At 36.3% G+C, this 19,524-nt stretch overlaps 1 protein-coding gene and 1 long non-coding RNA gene across 4 annotated transcripts; one reads left to right on the top strand and one right to left on the bottom strand.

Moving 5' to 3' along the window:
* Positions 1-759: 759 nt before the first annotated feature.
* On the top strand, positions 760-14,747 carry LOC139980536 (polymerase delta-interacting protein 2-like). The gene is made up of 11 exons (XM_071992247.1): positions 760-908; positions 2,456-2,519; positions 2,787-2,884; positions 4,198-4,306; positions 4,689-4,758; positions 5,800-5,907; positions 7,756-7,892; positions 8,291-8,317; positions 9,074-9,199; positions 10,549-10,628; positions 11,762-14,747. Exons 1-11 carry the CDS (start codon positions 811-813, stop codon positions 11,874-11,876), a joined length of 1,032 nt encoding a protein of 343 aa, XP_071848348.1. The 5' UTR covers positions 760-810; the 3' UTR covers positions 11,877-14,747.
* Positions 13,945-18,896, bottom strand: LOC139980538 (uncharacterized). 3 transcript variants are annotated; one of them, XR_011797575.1, is made up of 4 exons: positions 18,871-18,896; positions 17,410-17,979; positions 16,992-17,123; positions 13,945-16,476 (listed from the first exon to the last, which is right to left on the bottom strand). It is a non-coding gene; the product is annotated as an uncharacterized lncRNA (long non-coding RNA). The 3 variants fall into 3 exon arrangements; XR_011797574.1 differs by lacking the exon at positions 18,871-18,896 and adding an exon at positions 18,669-18,864; XR_011797573.1 differs by lacking the exon at positions 18,871-18,896 and adding an exon at positions 18,735-18,824 and having other exon boundaries at positions 17,410-18,668.
* Between the last annotated feature and the right edge of the window lie 628 nt (positions 18,897-19,524).

Raw genomic sequence — 19,524 nt, 5'->3', positions numbered from 1 at the left:
CCAATGGAATGAAACGGGATTAATATGGTGCAGATTTGACGAATGGACCTGTAAGCAAATGAAACTTTCCATCCTCTCTGGTTTCACCCTATATCAGAATCCTCGAAACTTGTATTTCTCTCTCTCATTGTTCTCATTTGTCATTACTGAAATTTGTCAGATTCTATAGATTATTTCTCCATGATCACATAGATAGGGTTTCAATCATGTGAGCTTCTGTTGGCTTCCTTAATCTTAGGAATTACTTGGGTAAACTAAACTAATTGTCCCTCGCACACAAAGTTGGACTTGAACTAGTCTAAATATATCAACCTGCCACATGGGCTTCAGTTTGCTATGGTTTTATTTATAACAATGTTTATTTCTATAGGGACTGAATTTTGAAAATGCTGAATAATACACTTTGATTTTATAGTCAACACTGGTAACATTCTATCTTGATAATGTAAAACGAAAAAAAGAGATGGTTAAATGGTTTTGATCATAGTGGCACTAGGACATCACATTCTTATAAATTGTCAGCCTACAGACAAACCTTTTCATCAGTTTTGAGATTGCATTGTCACTGAAATAATCCCAATCATATAAGCCAATTATGGTTCTTGAGTTTGTGTCTCCTTCAATGAAATCTCCAAACTTACGTCTATGAAATTGAATTTTGCCGACTAACCTTCGTGCATTTCACTCCTGGTTCCCTTCACAAATTTACAGTAGCAATTGGCGTTCGATGTAAGTTTTGTGGCAAGGTGCAAACTCGGTGGAGAATACTTTCTGAGCTGGCTGTTAACTTCAAAACACCAAGTAAGCAAAATGGCGGTAGCAGTAGCAAGACTTGTCCTGAAGAATCAGAAGAGTTTCCTACTAGCTTCTAGTTGCTGTGGTAGTCAGAAGAGACTGTTAGCCACAAAGTAAATGAGCTTGTTTTTATTTCATTTGCTTTACATATGGTAATACCAAAGAGATGTTTTCTTATGTAAAATGTCAATGTTTACATGTGAACGATGGGGCCTAATGTTACAACAGTAGCCTATTGTTAATCCAGCGAGAGTAACACGAAACGTCCATTTGTTTTTCTTATTCGTCATAATCTCAATGAATTAGGAAGAGATATACTCTCCTTACCAACAAACAAAAATGAGTGAAAGATACCTGTTTTATAGTCTGAAATTTCGATCCAATTCCTTCCAAATGAAAGCAAACATTGCTCGAATAAATTCGGATTTCTGGTAAACTATCTTGGCTATTCTAGGCCTACTGTACTTAGGCTAGGCCTAGGCTAGTACAGTATTATTAGTATTACGTCCAGGTTGACAACACGCAACGATCATGATGTTTGCGACGGTTTCACATTTTGACATCATAAAAAGCGTCGGGTAGTACCCTATAATCCCTGACGAAACTGACCCAAATTAGGCTATACTGATTTTAGTTCTCCAAAAAGAGTCAGTAATACTGACGTGTCATACAGTACAGTAAGTCTATAGGGGCTAGGGGAAATAAACCTGTGGTCAATGGTAAACCTTTAATAATTTACACGACACAAGAACTATGCTTGAATTAAGGCATACTACATACAGTGAGAAGAAGATACTGGTATCACCTTGATAGAGCTCGGTGCTTTGTTGCATGGCTATCATAATTAGTCTGGTCAAAGCAGATATTACGGATGATTTTTTTAAATTAACTTTGGTAAATAATCAAAGTCATTGAAGGGAATGACAGGTTAAGTTCCCCTCTATTTTAAGAATGTCTTATTAAATAGTGTTAGAAGAATATACTACTACAATATTATTCCACTGTAGATACTTTGTGTCTTGATTATATCATTATTCCATGTGTAAGAAAATATTTGAAAACTATGATTAAAGGTTTTCCATGAAAAAAGAAATCACAGAGACGCTTACTATAGAACCAGACACATCACCACAGCAACACAAGTTGTATTGAAAACAAATGAAAATGTATCCCATTATTATATAGCGGTGATGGGGATATTTTCATTCATACAGTGATGTATACATGCTATCACTTGCCACCATCCCGTCCATAACATAACCTTCCTTTTCATCCTCCCATTGCGAAAATAACTGAAAAAAAATTCTTTCAAGAAATGTATCACCTTGAATATGTTCGTTAATGAATTTGTGACTGTTGTATTGTACTGTCTGATGTCAACAACATCATAAAGTGTGCATTCATAGTCTTTTTGCTGTAAAATAAAAATGTTAGACTACCAGGTTAAATCAGTTGGTATCAAATAATCTGACCTGGCAGAATCTAAACACATTAACATTTTTGACTAACCGTGGCAATCACCTACAGTATATATATACACTATTTAATATTATAATATATTCTGAAGTTTTCAATCAAACTCTATGCAAAGGTAGGATCCCCCATCTTGTTCATGGGCCAATGTATGTTACGTTTTGTATTTAATTTCTTTATTTCACAGGAAACTACAAACTGTTGGGAAACTTGAAACACCCAAGCTCCATGGAAAGTATGTAACTAGTCAGGTAAGCCATCAAGTCTTACAGAATAGACCTCTTATTAATGTGTCTCTAACTTCTGCTACCTTGGATTGTTTATGATATGCTTCTCATGTAGTGTAATGTACTCGGGTTTCTCTTTTTAACTATTAGACTTTAATAAATTACCATTCTTAATCTGGGACATTCCCTGTGCTTCATTTTCTTGTTGCTGTTGTTGTTGAAACTTTTCATGATTTCAATTGATATTATTTCACTAGTAAAGAATGTTACTTTGTATTTTGTTGTTTGCAGCTCTTCTTACACAGAGTCTTTGGATACAGAGGTATCTTACTGTTTCCCTGGTTGGCAAGACTGTATGATAGAGACATAGCCGGTAACAAACAAGAAAGGTATTTATGCATTTCAGTCTCTTGTTAGTTGTTATCATTTCGCTATACAACATATGATATTTATGTAGCAAGGATGCCACAATACTTGAAAGTGCTTTACTGGCAGGATTTTCAGCTGTGTCTTGGTGCAGCCTCCCAGTATGGGTCTCCACCAACATCTAATGTCTCAGTCTGTAGGTTTGCCTTTGTACTAACCTTCAGCTTTACTGGCAGGATTTTCAGCTTTACCTGGGGGGGGGGGAGCCTCCCAGTATGGGTCTCCACCAACGTCTAATGTCTCAGTCTGTAGGTTTGCCTTTGTACTAACCTTTGGCCTTACTGGCAGGATTTTCAGCTTTACCTGGGGTGGGAGCCTTCCAGTATGGGTCTCCACCAACGTCGAATGTCTCAGTCTCTAGGATTGCCTTTTGTACTTACCTTCTGCTTTACTGGCAGTATTTTCAGCTTTACCTGGGGGCAGCCTCCCAGTATGGGTCTCCACCAACGTCTAATGTCTCAGCCTGTACAGTAGGTTTGCCTTTGTACTAACCTTCGGCTTTACTGGCAGGATTTTCAGCTTTACCTGGGGGGAGCCTACCAGTATGGGTCTCCACCAACGTCGAATGTCTCAGTCTGTAGGTTTGCCTTTGTACTAACCTTCAGCTTTACTGGCAGGATTTTCAGCTTTACCTGGGGGGAGCCTCCCAGTATGGGTCTCCACCAACGTCTAATGTCTCAGTCTCTAGGATTGCCTTTGTACTAACCTTCAGCTTTACTGGCAGGATTTTCAGCTTTACCTGGGGCAGCCTCCCAGTATGGGTCTCCACCAATGTCTAATGTCTCAGCCTGTAGGTTTGCCTTTGTACTAACCTTCAGCTTTACTGGCAGGATTTTCAGCTTTACCTGGGGGGAGCCTCCCAGTATGGGTCTCCACCAACGTCTAATGTCTCAGTCTCTAGGATTGCCTTTGTACTAACCTTCAGCTTTACTGGCAGGATTTTCAGCTTTACCTGGGGCAGCCTCCCAGTATGGGTCTCCACCAACTTCTAATGTCTCAGTCTCTAGGATTGCCTTTCGTACTAACCTTCAGCTTTACTGGCAGGATTTTCAGCTTTACCTGGGGCAGCCTCCCAGTATGGGTCTCCACCAACTTCTAATGTCTCAGTCTCTAGGATTGCCTTTCGTACATACCTTGGTTTTGTGTTGCAGTCGTTGAAATGTAGCTTGTCCTTGTCTCTCATCCTTTCTCTCACAAACCTTTGATTTCACCTTGTCCTAATTTTGCTTCCCTGATATGTTAATCCTAATCTAATTGTTTATGTTTTATTTTGCAGACCCCCAGAGACAGAGAGCGAGCACATCCATGCTAGCAACAAAGAAGTTAAAGGCAAAACACATGTATACTATCAAGTACTAATAGACTCCAGGGATTGTCCATTTATTGTGAGTGTCTTCTCTAGTTTTGATGGAATTAGAAAATCATTTTTATGTTAACAGCTGCAAAGCAAGTGCGACGGTCTGTTTGCATTTTTTACGTAAAACGTTTTAAATGTTATCTCTCTGGTATAATGGGTAGAATATTAGATTCTAAAGAGGAATTCAACATATTTTATTTGATAACATGGATGGCTGTATGGTAAATAGTACTGTAACTTCAGCCAAACAAACTAGAAATAAGCTATTTGTCTGCATACAGTAGATTAACAGCTGCGTACTTAAATTCTCAACAGTCACCAGCTTTGATACTTATATGCCAGTTGCAATGGATGTGGGTTTAATAATATAATGTTAGTTTTCCTTCATTTATTTTCTTACTTTTTTTCAGAGAGCACAAACAGAATCCGTCACCTTTTTAGGAAACCAAGAGAACAATAGATCCCTCTATGCAATACCAGGTCAGCAAACTGCTTTATAGAATCATTTATGTGAATATTTATTTATTGCCAGGTGAAAAATAAACAATAGATCCCTCTATGCAATACCAGGTCAGCAAACTGCTTTATAGAATCATTTATGTGAATATTTATTTATTGCCAGGTGAAAATTAAACAATAGATCCCTCTATGCAATACCAGGTCAGCAAACTGCCATATAGAATCATATATGCGAATATTTATTTATTGCCAGGTGAAAATTAAACAATAGATCCCTCTATGCAATACCAGGTCAGCAAACTGCCTTATAGAATCATTTATGCGAATATTTATCTATTGCCAGGTGAAAATTAAACAATAGATCCCTCTATGCAATACCAGGTCAGCAAACTGCCTTATAGAATCATTTATGCGAATATTTATCTATTGCCAGGTGAAAATTAAACAATAGATCCCTCTATGCAATACCAGGTCAGCAAACTGCCATATAGAATCATTTATGCGAATATTTATCTATTGCCAGGTGAAAATTAAACAATAGATCCCTCTATGCAATACCAGGTCAGCAAACTGCCTTATAGAATCATTTATGCGAATATTTATCTATTGCCAGGTGAAAATTAAACTCTTGTTAAGATAGGTCATACTGAGGAAGACAGATGTTAAGATAGGTAGTCTCAAGTTATCTCAAAAGGTTGATGTAAAGTTTAAAAGGGACAAGGAGCCAAGCGTACCACTTATGTGTAGGATGGAACGCTACCATGTTTGCTCGTTCCTTCTAGAAGTGTGTGAGTGATATATGTGTGTGTTGGGAAGATATCAATCTTTCAGTGTATGCTTGTAAAGAGATCTCTAGCACTGGGTCTGCAGTTACATTATGAAGTAAATTAATGCAGGGAAAGATTTGCCAATTCAAGCAGTTAATATGCAACACTGCTGGTTGTTTAATCCAAAATTTGAATTTACAGTGAATTGTTCCTTTTTGTGAAGTATGGATACAGGGTGACCATATTTGTAGTCAGTTTGTTAACACTTAGCTTTGTTATCCTGATCTCTTCACAGGTTTGGACTATGTGGCACATGAAGACGTCCTACCCTACACTACCACAGAAAAACAACCTCTACAACATGAATTGTTTGACAAATTCTTAGAGCATAATCCCGGACAAGGTAATAAGATATATCCCATTTCAGAGAAAGGTAATGTGCATGTTATCCATTAATTAATTAAGATGGTCTCCTCCTAAGGAAAGGTAATAATCATGTAATCAATTAATTAATTAAGATGGTCTCCTCCAAGTGAAAGGTAATTAGCATGTTATTCATTAATTAATTAAGATGGTTTCCTCCTAATGAAAGGTATTGAGCATGTAATCAATTAATTAATTAAGATGGTCTCCTCCTCATGAAAGGTAATGAGCATGTAATCAATAAATTGAGATGGTCTCCTCCCAATTAAAGGTAATGAGCATCTAATCAATTAATTAGTTAAGATGGTCTCCTCCTAATGAAAGGTGATGAGTACATAATCAATTAATTAATTAAGATGGTCTCCTCATCATGAAAGGTAATGAGCATGTAATCAATTAATTGAGATGGTCTCCTCCCAATGAAAGGTAATGAGCATGTAATCAATTAATTAATTAAGGTGGTCCCCTCCTCATGAAAGGTAATGAGCATGTAATCAATTAATTGAGATGGTCTCCTCCCAATGAAAGGTAATGAGCATGTAATCAATTAATTAATTAAGATGGTCTCCTCCTAATGAAAGATAATGAGTACATAATCAATTAATTAATTAAGATGGTCCTATCCTAATGAAAGGTAATGAGCATGTAATTAATTAGTTAATTAAGATTGTCCCCTCCTCATGAAAGGTAATGACTAATGAGCATGTTACCAATTAATTAATGAAGATGGTCTCCTCTTAATGAAAGGTATTGAGCCTGTAATCAATTAATACAATTGGTTTCTAGCAGTTTCTTGCTTGTTCACATCAGTTAGTTTAATTATTAATATAATATATATATTTATATAAACATATGTTAAGTTAAAAACAGTAAAATTTTAGTTGATAATTCCCAGTTGTTCAACTCCACTCTGTTATTTGAAATGACTCTTGTTAAGTTTAATCTCTGTAACTATATTGTTATGTGACTGTGTTTATGGAATAGCATGTAAACTTTTAATCAGAGTCAACTGCTGTTGTAGGTAACTTGTTAGTTCATCTCTTGATATTGTTATGTGACCGTGTTTATGGAATAGCATGTAAACTTTTAATTAGAGTCAACTGCTGTTGTAGGTAACTTGTTAGTTCATCTCTTGATATTGTTATGTGACTATTTCTATGGAATAGCATGTCAACTTTTAATTAGAGTCAACTGCTGTTGTAGGTAACTTGTTAGTTCATCTCTTGATATTGTTATGTGACTGTGTTTATGGAATAGCATGTAAACTTTTAATCAGAGTCAACTGCTGTTGTAGGTAACTTGTTAGTTCATCTCTTGATATTGTTATGTGACTGTGTTTATGGAATAGCATGTAAACTTTTAATCAGAGTCAACTGCTGTTGTAGGTAACTTGTTAGTTCATCTCTTGATATTGTTATGTGACTGTTTATATGGAATAGCATGTAAACTTTTAATCAGAGTCAACTGCTGTTGTAGGTAATGGCTCTGCAACATTTGTTTTGCTGGGATTTGTTACTTCCTTTTGTTAGGAACTTCTTTGACAAATATTCTCCAACAGAAATAGGATTGTAGTTATTCTAGAATTGAATATGTTGTGGAATTCACATGCTAATATACAGATTTCCATTTTGTGCCTCAACATGGAAGGAACAAGATACTGATTATTCATATGATTGTACGACTGTGTGAGAAGAGGTTTGCTTGGTGTTTTGTGAAAACTTAAATTTATAATTAAAAGTAGTTTTGTTAATGTGTAAGTTAAAAGGATAATTGAAACTGTTAGAAGAATGCTTTTGTCTTTGAAGTTTTGATCTTGTTGACTTCACAGATCCGCCTTTCACCCCCCGAGACACCCTCCGTGCCTGGCAAGAGAAAAACCATCCATGGCTGGAGCTCTCAGATGTTCATAAAGAAACCACTGAAGATATAAGAGTCACTGTGATTCCATTTTACATGGGTGCCCGGGTAAGAATGCCTTTAGGTGATTTCAATTTAAGTAAGCCATTGATGAAAATATGATTAATAGATATGCATTGCCTTAATCCAAGAAGCTCAGCTCCAAGAAGCTCAGTTCCAAGATTCTCAGCTCCAAGAAGCTCAGTTCCAAGAATCTCAGCTCCAAGAAGCTCAGCCCATAAGTATGTTGAACTGTCAGTTTAGAATACACATTGCAGACTATTGGTATGATGAATTACTTGATCTATTTCTGTTTGAATTACTACAGAAAGTATTATGAAATAATTGTTTCATTGGCTTATGCTCATATAGAGTTTTGGCTTGTCTGAAATTAGATGAATGAACCATTGTTTATCTTGATGTTTGTGCAATGTTTCTTTTTTTCTGATTTCTGCACATTTATTTAGGTTTCTCAAGAGTCCAGCGTCTATTGGGTGAGTTCATTTTTCTAAAGAAAGCTGTAATATGTTTCTTTGCCTTCCCTTTTGTCTTAATAGCCTAAAATATGTAAGGATAGGCAAAAGACTTATGTACTAGAGCCAATTTTTTATGGCAGGCAAGTTAGAAATAGAAAAATGCATAATTTACTGGCTCAGTGGGATTCAGCACAGCTCATCCATAGACAAATTCTATGAATTATAATAAATTATTATTTAAATAATTACATTTCAGACCTGCTTTGCTCCATTATAAAAGCCAAACCCACACTGCCCGACCGATCACAACTCAAATCAACTTGACCGACTTTGACCAAGTTTTTGATTGTCTTGAAAACTGATCACGCACACTTAACGACTAACTGTAATAGCACATACGACCACTGCTTGCTATTAATGACTGGAGCTCGTTTAGGTAGCATGCAAGTTGATGACCCTGTGATTGGTTACATTTGTTAAACTGGGCCATTTTAGTTGTGAACTGCTCTCTGCCAGGGGAAAAATACACTACATGTCCAGTTTTCCCTGACTGAAGCCAATGTGACTTAGAACTTGCAAACTCTTGATGAATCATAGTCTGAGGCAATAGCCTGACTATCGACAATTCTCAGATTAAAGGTCAAGTAGTCAGGGGTGTGCGGTGGACTTTAGGTAGTCAGGGGGTGTGCGGCGGACTTTAGTGAAACCACTTCCACACTCTCATTTACATGACAAAACATAAAGTGAACCTTATGAATGTTTTTGTGTTGACAGTGGCGGTATTGCATCAGGTTGGAAAATCTTGGAGATGAGACGGTGCAATTAAGAGAAAGACACTGGAGGATATTCAGTCTCTCAGGGACACTAGAGACAGTGAGAGGAAGAGGTGTAGTAGGACAGGTGAGATGTCTTAATGGGATGGTGTAATTAATGATTATACTGATGACAAGTAATTCAGTCTCTCAGAGACTCTAGAGACAGTGAGAGGAAGAGGTGTAGTAGGACAGGTGAGAGGTCTTAATGGGATGATAGATTTAATGATTATACTGATGACAAGTAATTCAGTCTCTCAGAGACCCTAGAGACAGTGAGAGGAAGAGGGTGTAGTAGGACAGGTGAGATGTCTTAATGGGATGGTGTAATTAATGATTATACTGATGACAAGTAATTCAGTCTCTCAGGGACACTAGAGACAGTGAGAGGAAGAGGTGTAGTAGGACAGGTGAGATGTCTTAATGGGATGGTGTAATTAATGATTATACTGATGACAAGTAATTCAGTCTCTCAGGGAAATTAGAGACAGTGATAGGAAGAGGGTGTAGTAGGACAGGTGAGATGTCTTAATAGGATGGTGTAATTAATGATGATACTGATGGCAAGTAATTCAGTCTCTCAGGGACATAAGAGACAGTGAGAGGAAGAGGTGTAGTAGGACAGGTGAGATGTCTTAATGGGATGTTGTAATTAATGATGATACTGATGACAAGTAATGCAGTCTCTCAGGGACACTAGAGACAGTGAGAGGAAGAGGTGTAGTAGGACAGGTGAGATGTCTTAATGGATGGTGTAATTAATGATTATACTGATGACAAGTAATTCAGTCTCTCAGGGACACTAGAGACAGTGAGAGGAAGAGGTGTAGTAGGACAGGTGAGATGTCTTAATGGGATGGTGTAATTAATGATTATACTGATGACAAGTAATTCAGTCTCTCAGGGAAATTAGAGACAGTGAGAGGAAGAGGGTGTAGTAGGACAGGTGAGATGTCTTAATAGGATGGTGTAATTCATGATGATACTGATGGCAAGTAATTCAGTCTCTCAGGGACATAAGAGACAGTGAGAGGAAGAGGTGTAGTAGGACAGGTGAGATGTCTTAATGGGATGTTGTAATTAATGATGATACTGATGACAAGTAATGCAGTCTCTCAGGGACACTAGAGACAGTGAGAGGAAGAGGTGTAGTAGGACAGGTGAGATGTCTTAATGGATGGTGTAATTAATGATTATACTGATGACAAGTAATTCAGTCTCTCAGAGACATTAGAGACAGTGAGAGGAAGAGGTGTAGTAGGACAGGTGAGATGTCTTAATGGGGTGATAGATTTAATGATTATAGTGATGACAAGTAATTCAGTCTCTCAGGGACTCTAGAGATGGTGAGAACCTTTTGCTCTAGCATTTGCATAACATGTTGCAATGTAATTCTGGATAAACTATGATGATACCATTTTCTGTTGTTTCTCTCAGGAGCCGATACTATCCAAAGACCAGCCTGCGTTTCAGTACAGCAGTCATGTCTCTTTGCAAGCACCCAGCGGTCACATGTGGTAAGATAGATAGACAAGACACATCACTATGGTGTCTGTTACTTTCAGATTTGTATTTGAGGTGTGATTGATGATGCTGTTAACTATTGTGTCTGTTACTTTCAGATTTGTATTTGAGCTGTGATTGATGATGCTGTTAACTATTGTGTCTGTTACTTTCAGATTTGTATTTGAGGTGTGATTGATGATGCTGTTAACTATTGTGTCTGTTACTTTCAGATTTGTATTTGAGCTGTGATTGATGATGCTGTTAACTATTGTGTCTGTTACTTTCAGATTTGTATTTGAGGTGTGATTGATGATGCTGTTAACTATTGTGTCTGTTACTTTCAGACTTGTATTTGAGGTGTGATTGATGATGCTGTTAACTATTGTGTCTGTTACTTTCAGACTTGTATTTGAGGTGTGATTGATGATGCTGTTAACTATTGTGTCTGTTACTTTCAGATTTGTATTTGAGGTGTGATTGATGATGCTGTTAACTATTGTGTCTGTTACTTTCAGATTTGTATTTGAGGTGTGATTGATGATGCTGTTAACTATTGTGTCTGTTACTTTCAGATTTGTATTTGAGGTGTGATTGATGATGCTGTTAACTATTGTGTCTGTTACTTTCAGATTTGTATTTGAGGTGTGATTGATGATGCTGTTAACTATTGTGTCTGTTACTTTCAGATTTGTATTTGAGGTGTGATTGATGATGCTGTTAACTATTGTGTCTGTTACTTTCAGATTTGTATTTGAGGTGTGATTGATGATGCTGTTAACTATTGTGTCTGTTACTTTCAGATTTGTATTTGAGGTGTGATTGATGATGCTGTTAACTATTGTGTCTGTTACTTTCAGATTTGTATTTGAGGTGTGATTGATGATGCTGTTAACTATTGTGTCTGTTACTTTCAGATTTGTATTTGAGGTGTTCATTGATGATGCTGTTAACTATTGTGTCTGTAACTTTCAGATTTGTGTTTGAGGTGTGATTGATGATGCTGTTAACTATTGTGTCTGTTACTTTCAGATTTGTATTTGAGGTGTTCATTGATGTTGCTGTTAACTGTTGTGTCTGTTACTTTCAGATTTGTATTTGAGGTGTGATTGATGCTGCTTCTAATAATTGTGTCTATTTCTTTCAGGGGTACATTTCGTATGGAGAGGTCAGATGGCTTCACCTTTGATTGCAGAATTCCTCCGTTCACACTGGAGAGTAAGACTGATGACTCATCCACACCACATGGTTTCTTCGGATGAAGTTCCAGTCTGCACTTCAGAGCGGGGTTGCGAATCATCCAGGTCTGGCCACATTCAGTAATCAGGTTTTAAAATTTGCCGAGAATTTCAGTGGATCCAGCTTGCTCGTATTAATAGTTAAAGAAAGGCGATAAAGTTTATGATAACATACATGCCAGCAAAGTCAATAACACTCTTATTGAAGTTGGAAATTGAGTTTTTTATCTCTTACAAGGTTTAAAGAGTGATTGCTTGAAGACAAAAAGAGAAGCGTGCATGTTACAGACCTTCATTGAGTAAGTTATTAAACAATTTAAGAGTAACATATTTAACATCAAAAGTACATTCTAAATTACACTTATCCATAAAAAAAAACGATCCTTGTACTTTTCTTGGTCATTTCACAAAGAGAGGAATACCTAAGATCACAGACTTTAAAGCACAAACTATGGATAGATAGGGCACCTCAGTGGATTGATAAGTTACTCAGTAAAATGCTTTTATAAATTCGTGTAGATATGCCAAGCTTCCTGTTATAACTCCTCTTGTACAAAGTCTGTCCTATATTCAGTGCCTTAGTGCTAGCATTAATCTACTTGATAGACTAAAGCTATGGGTTCGGCATCACAGGATGTAAAGTCATTTCAGTTGTTTATTTTCCCATTAAATGTTTCTTTGAGTGGAATCAGAGATTTATGTTGGTGAGTCATCCAAGGTTTTTTTTATCATTTTTCTTGCAGTTGTGAAAGTCTGTATTTATACGAACCAATATATGGCTGGCAACGCAAAAATGAGCTTATCAATTGGCAGCACGCCAGGAATCCCAAGCATGAAGTCAACATTGAGGCCTATGATTTTTGTTGTCCAAGAATAAAGTTAGGCTAGGCAATGCTTGCTGTATAAGGCCATGGCCTTACATCAGTTATACATTCTGTACAGTACTAGCACCGGCAGTGAGGGAGGGTGTTACCCACAGAATAAGTATAAGCTACTTCAACTACATAATGTACAGTTATGTCTAATGTCATAGTAGTGGTGAATATCATCATCACTGCACTGCCACTAAATGTTTCGTGACATCATGCATGGGATTCCGGGCTTACATTATGCATGGTTACATCATGCATGGGATTCCGGGCTTACATTATGCATGGTTTACCATCAATTAGTGTGATTGTTAACCTGGCTAATATCCTCTGTGTTTGATTCCAGATCAGGATGTGATTTACACAAGAGTTGTAGATATCATGAAGGTAATGAAGGATTCTTGTAGAAAGTAGTTCTTGCACTGGACTTACCTCAATGTTCTGATAAAGTTGTGCCACCATTGTAACAGACAAATAATTATGTAACACATTTATACAAGCAGGGTTTGCTAACATAGCCAGATGGATGACTGGATCTAGAGTTCCTTGGACTATTGTTTTATGAACCAAAAGGCAAAGGTGATTAAAGTAAGACAAAACACAGGTGTAATGTTGGTTGGATTGTATTTCACTGAGTTCTTAAAACCTGTTCATCATAAGATAATTTGTAAATACATTGTTTTGTTATTTTCATCTTGGATGTGATAGCATAATTCATAAAGCATTACAAAAATATATCCCAGACTTTAGTTAGTATATAAAGTAAGTTGTAAGTACATTATCACAGTGTAAATAATGATTACTGTGTGTCATACCATACTGATACACTACACTCTGAATCCAAACAGTGGAAAAATTCTGCTGTCTTGAAAGATCAACATATCCTGTCCAAAGTTTAGATGCTAAAACTTGCTAGAAGAATACTGTTTTTTGTTTCCAGACATTGGAGTGTTCAAGCAGACCAATCCTGTTAAAGATGTCATAAAGTCTTTGTGAGTTGAGGTATTTGCAGACATCCGTGGTTACATTTACAAGTTATCCTGATCAATTAATTGCAATGTCAGCCTGGAATCTGATATGTAAATTAGCTATTGGCCCTCACACACCAGCTGTGAATAGCATTGAAGGTCCTGTCTGAGCCCTCATATTCATTATGATCAAGATTGCTACAATTGAAGTGAAAAAGTTCAAAGCTTTTTGCTACATGATATTTTGTTTTTGCATTTAGCTATTTCAATCAAAATTTATGTTTAACACATGAAGATTTTCCTGTGATTTTGTTGAGCAGGTTCTTCTTCTTTTCCATCACGTGTTGTAAACCCAAATCCTCCTTGTTACAAGTCAAATAAGATTTTGTTTACATTTCCACCCTTAAATGACATTAATGTTACATTGTATGTCCACTAACTTGTGATACAGTGACCACAAAATTCACCATTTAAGTCCTATACTGGACACCGTTGGACTAGGTCTGGGAGAAAATGGCAGAGGTTAAGATTAAGTTCAAATGGGCTTACAGGGTTTCATGAGAACTAACAGGTTGTTAAGTGTTTTGTCTTCTTCAAGTAGTTCACATAGTAAATTACTTCTGAATGTAAAATAAATATTTAAGTTTATAATAAAGTAACAAAACCAAAGTTTCACTTTGGTGACTAACTCTTGGTGAATAACTATTGTATTCTTCAAGTTCCCACTTTTACCTATATATTAAGCTTAAACAGGGACACTGATGGTGCTGTGATATTATAAATATACTGTACATGTGCTGTGTAGTATTACAGATCAATTGAACAGTATTCTGGTACACTGAAACAGGCAGGTCATTTCATAATGCATGTCCACTTATCGCAGTAAAGTAAGTTTCAAATTGAGATAGGTGATAATGTGTTTAATGTCTATAATTTACATTTTGATAAAGGTTCATTAACTTTTGTGATCATTTATATTTAAAAGAAAAAAGTGATTTATTTTTTGTGATAATTTAGAAATTTATCAGATGTAATAATAAATAAATTGTTCACTTTTATCATGAACTGTCTTCTACCATATCTATGTAACCTTTGTCCCCTTCTTTGTAATCAGTAAAACAAATCTCCTCATTCTTCAATGAATTATCTCTCTCAGATCAGAGACCCAACAGAACACAAACTTTTGTAGTTGTGCACCATTGAAAGCTGTTCCTCTGGTAGATAGTCACGTTACCTCATTTATGAGTTGTCAAGTCAAGTTCCACAGCAATTGATCTAACGGATGTATCGTCAGTACTGCCAAATTGATGTTTAAAGGGAAAACAACAAAACAACCACTATGATTGGGGAACAGATATCCTGTGCAACAACTGTTAATTTAAAGGGGTTAAACATCCACCATAAACACGAGAATGCTTTTCAATGTTGTGACTGGTATCCAAGCACCATATGTTGTTACCATCGGGTTATTTTAGGATGCCCATCCCCTTTGGTTGTCTCTGGGAGAAGATGGTACCAGATATCGGGATGAATATCCAGACACCACCTGTAATTACCTTGTACGATGATTGTGCTCTTCCATTGGTTACCACTGAGGATGGTGCTAGCTATCTTCAAAGGTGTCCAAGCACCACTTGTGAATACTATGAGCATGCAATACTATGCTCATGCATTATTATGAGCATGCATTACTATGATCATGCATAAATATGATCATGCTTTTCTTATGAACATGCATTACTATGATCATGTATTATTATGATCATGCATTACTATGATCATGCATGACTATGACCATGCATTGCTATGATCATGCATTACTATGGTCATGCATTACTATGGTCATGCATTACTATGGTCATGCATTACTATGGTCATGCATTATGATCATGCATTGATATGAACATGCATTACTATGATCATGCATTATTATGAACATGCATTACTAGCATGCATTACGATCATGCATTATGATCATGCATTATGATCATGCATTAATATGAACATGCATTACTATGATCATGCATTATTATGATCATGCATTACTATGATCATGCATGACTATGACCATGCATTGCTATGATCATGCTTTCTTATGAACATGCATTACTATGATCATGCATTATCATGATTATGCATGACTATGACCATGCATTGCTATGATCATGCCTTTCTATGGTCATGCACTACTATGATCATGCATTACTATGTTCATGCATTATTAGGTCATGCATTATGATCATGCATTAATATGAACATGCATTACTATGATCATGCATTATTACGAACATGCATTACTAGCATGCATTACGATCATGCATTATGATCATGCATGACTATGACCATGCATTGCTATGATCATGCATTATTATGATCATGCATTACTATGATCATGCATGACTATGACCATGCATTGCTATGATCATGCTTTCTTATGAACATGCATTACTATGATCATGCATTATCATGATCATGCATGACTATGACCATGCATTGCTATGATCATGCCTTTCTATGGTCATGCACTACTATGATCATGCATTACTATGGTCATGCATTATTAGGTCATGCATTACTATGATTATGCATTATTAGGATGTGAATGTCCATTTGGTATCACTGTTGGGAGATCAATGTCATTACTGACACCATAAGAACACCTACAGAGGCAGGAGTAGATGATCCCGACCAGCAGAATGAAGACCACAAGTGTTACAGAGATGAAGATGACCCCAATCCACCAGTTTTGTACAAATATAAGCTCCAGGGTGCCAACTTCATTGCCCACTGGAAACCAAGGTGAAAGAGAACATTGTTTAGATGAACAAAAATACTATTAAAGGCGTCAAATTAACAATAACAGAGTATATGTACATTAATACCAAATAGTCCTACACAATACATCAGTTGGACATCCTTACAACGTCCCAAAGTCCATGTTAGTCAGGGACAGACCCATGGGGGGAGTTGCCTCCATGAAAAGAAATGGGCATTGTAGCTGCAGATAAAATGAGCCTATACTAGGTTTATATGAAAGGTTTATTATTATAATAACTACTCATTTTTGTGGGGAAGGAAAGGGTACTTTCCCCATAACTTGACTCGTGCCATCGTCAGTTGAATCGTTACTGGGCTCTTTTGGAAAATTCCCAGTTCTACTACAAGCTTAACTAATAAAATGCTAAGTTTGTTTCTTAAATTTAGATAAATATGTGAAAATACCAACTTTACCAAGTGATTTAACCATCATGTGTCGGCCCCCCTGCTTGACAGAGCAACTCATGTTGGTTTATACTACTTACTCTCATTTTGTCCGATGCAGGACTCTTTATTGATTCCGGTCTTACAAACACAGATCACTCGATCTGTAAGACTGTAGCAGTCTGCTGAATCTTGGTCACAAGGATTGTCTTCCAGACAAAGATTAGCAAATGCTGTAAAGATAGGGAAGAGTCAGGTAATATGTAATTCATAATTCTGTTTTAAAACAGTATATTTCCTACAACTCTCAAAGTCAACAGACCAGACTGAGTGTACATAGGGGAATGTAAGGTGGCTTAAAAGGGACATAGAAAGAACAATTTTGAGATAGAAAGTCAAATGTTTGAGATAAAAGTCACAATATTGAGATAAAAAGTCAAAAATTTGAGATTTGGGGACACTTATTTTTATCCCCCTATTAAGCATCGTATGAATTTGCTCGTCAAATAGTAAACTTACATCCATCATTTCTGGTCAGTTGTGTTATTTCTGGTATGATGACATCAGTACTGGGCCTAGAAGTTGATATCACATCTTCTTCCGTAGTTGAGATGGGACTGACACTCTGTACCACTAAACAGTAAAATTAATTGTCAACATTGGTGGAGAAACAATGGACTAATTACACAGCTTAACAGAATTGACAAAGGAAATTGTCAAACTCTACATGTTGTGTGAAGAAAACTCAAACTTTGATTTCTCGAATTTGAAGAAAGTACTGTTTTATTTTATATAGGATAAAAATGTCAATGCTATAGGAAACGAGAATATTTTGTAAAACATCATGTGTTATAATAACTCTTCAGAATGTCTAGGTAACTGACCTCTGTGTGACATATATAACCTAACACACACACATTTAAATGTTTATAACATGTATTGCTTAAAGTAGGTGACAAAGTTAGAGCAAGAGTGGAAAGAAGAGCAGAAGGAAAAGAATGAATAAGTCAGTGACCAGAATAAGAGTTGCTGAAGAGTCCAGCAGAAAGTCCACTCTACTTGGAAAGTTTACATCTGGTCTAATTCCATCTGTAAAAACACAATTAAAGAAAAGAAAAGAAAATTATTTAATTATAATTTCAATATCATGAAAGGCCTCATTTGGAAGAATAGTAGCCTATACCTTAGCAAACACGATACTATGACAATGAACGACAAATTATTGAGGTTTCAAGATGTTTGAAATCATTCATTGTAATTAAATGTTGAAAATAAATAAGTTTGATTCACAGACCACTCAGTGATACAGGAAGTTATGCATACAGACTTGGAATTAGATGGTTTCCATGACAACCAATTCTGATATTTCATGTCCCAGTTCATGCATGTAAAGTGTTAGACATGAGATATGTATATTATATATTACATAGTTGGATGATTGGATTATCATCACAGCTATTTCAAGTGATTTCAAGCTATTTCAAGTGATCTGGCACTGATATGGAAATAACTGATTGGTACACGTGTGAGTGGCAATGAAGGTTACATGCTTGACACAGTCCTGAGGGGTGGGGAAGGGTGGTGGGGGAAGGGTGGAGTAGCAGTTACAGGGGAGGGATATCATGAAAGTCATGCTTTTAAAGTTCTAAGGAGAGAACTTGCTTTTACAAAGGATGGGCATTATGAAAGTCTCATGTTTGGCACAGGCTGAGTCCAAGGTGAGGGGACCTGAAGAAATTTTATATTGATTGATAATGAAACAGATGTATCATTCTGACCTTCTAATTCCTGGACCGGAAGAAATCCAATATTGATTGATCATGAAACAGATGTATCATTCTGACATTCTAATTCCTGGACCTGAAGAAATGTAGTATTGATTGAAAATATGTAAAACAGATGTATCATTCTGACCTTCTAATTCCTGGACTTGAAGAAATCCAATATTGATTGATCATGAAACAGATGTATCATTCTGACCTTCTAATTCCTGGACCTGAAGAAATCTTATATTGATTGATAATGAATGAAACAGATGTATCATTCTGACATTCTAATTCCTGAACTTGAAGAAATCCAATATTGATTGATCATGAAACAGATGTATCATTCTGACATTCTAATTCCTGGACCTGAAGAAATGTAGCATTGATTGAAAATAAATAAAACAGATGTATCATTCTGACCTTCTAATTCCTGGACCGGAAGAAATCCAATATTGATTGATCATGAAACAGATGTATCATTCTGACATTCTAATTCCTGGACCTGAAGAAATGTAGTATTGATTGAAAATATGTAAAACAGATGTATCATTCTGACCTTCTAATTCCTGGATCTGAAGAAATGTAATATTGATTGATTATGAAACAGATGTTTCATTCTGACTTTCTAATTCCTGGACCAGAAGAAATCTAATACTAATTGATAATGAAACAGATGTATCATTCTGACCTTCTAATTCCTGGACCTGAAGAAATGTAATATTGATTGATAAAGAAACATATGTATCTTTCTGACCTTCTAATTCCTGGACCTGAAAAATCTAATATTAATTGATAAAGAAACATATGTACCATTATGCCCTTATATTAATTGTAAATGAAACGGTTTTATCATTGTCAGCGTCTACTC

The sequence above is a fragment of the Apostichopus japonicus genome, chromosome 15, assembly GCF_037975245.1.
Source record: "Apostichopus japonicus isolate 1M-3 chromosome 15, ASM3797524v1, whole genome shotgun sequence".
Lineage (NCBI taxonomy): Eukaryota > Metazoa > Echinodermata > Holothuroidea > Aspidochirotida > Stichopodidae > Apostichopus > Apostichopus japonicus.
Note: the sequence above shows the minus strand (reverse complement) of the source record. Positions and strands in the feature narration are given on the sequence as shown.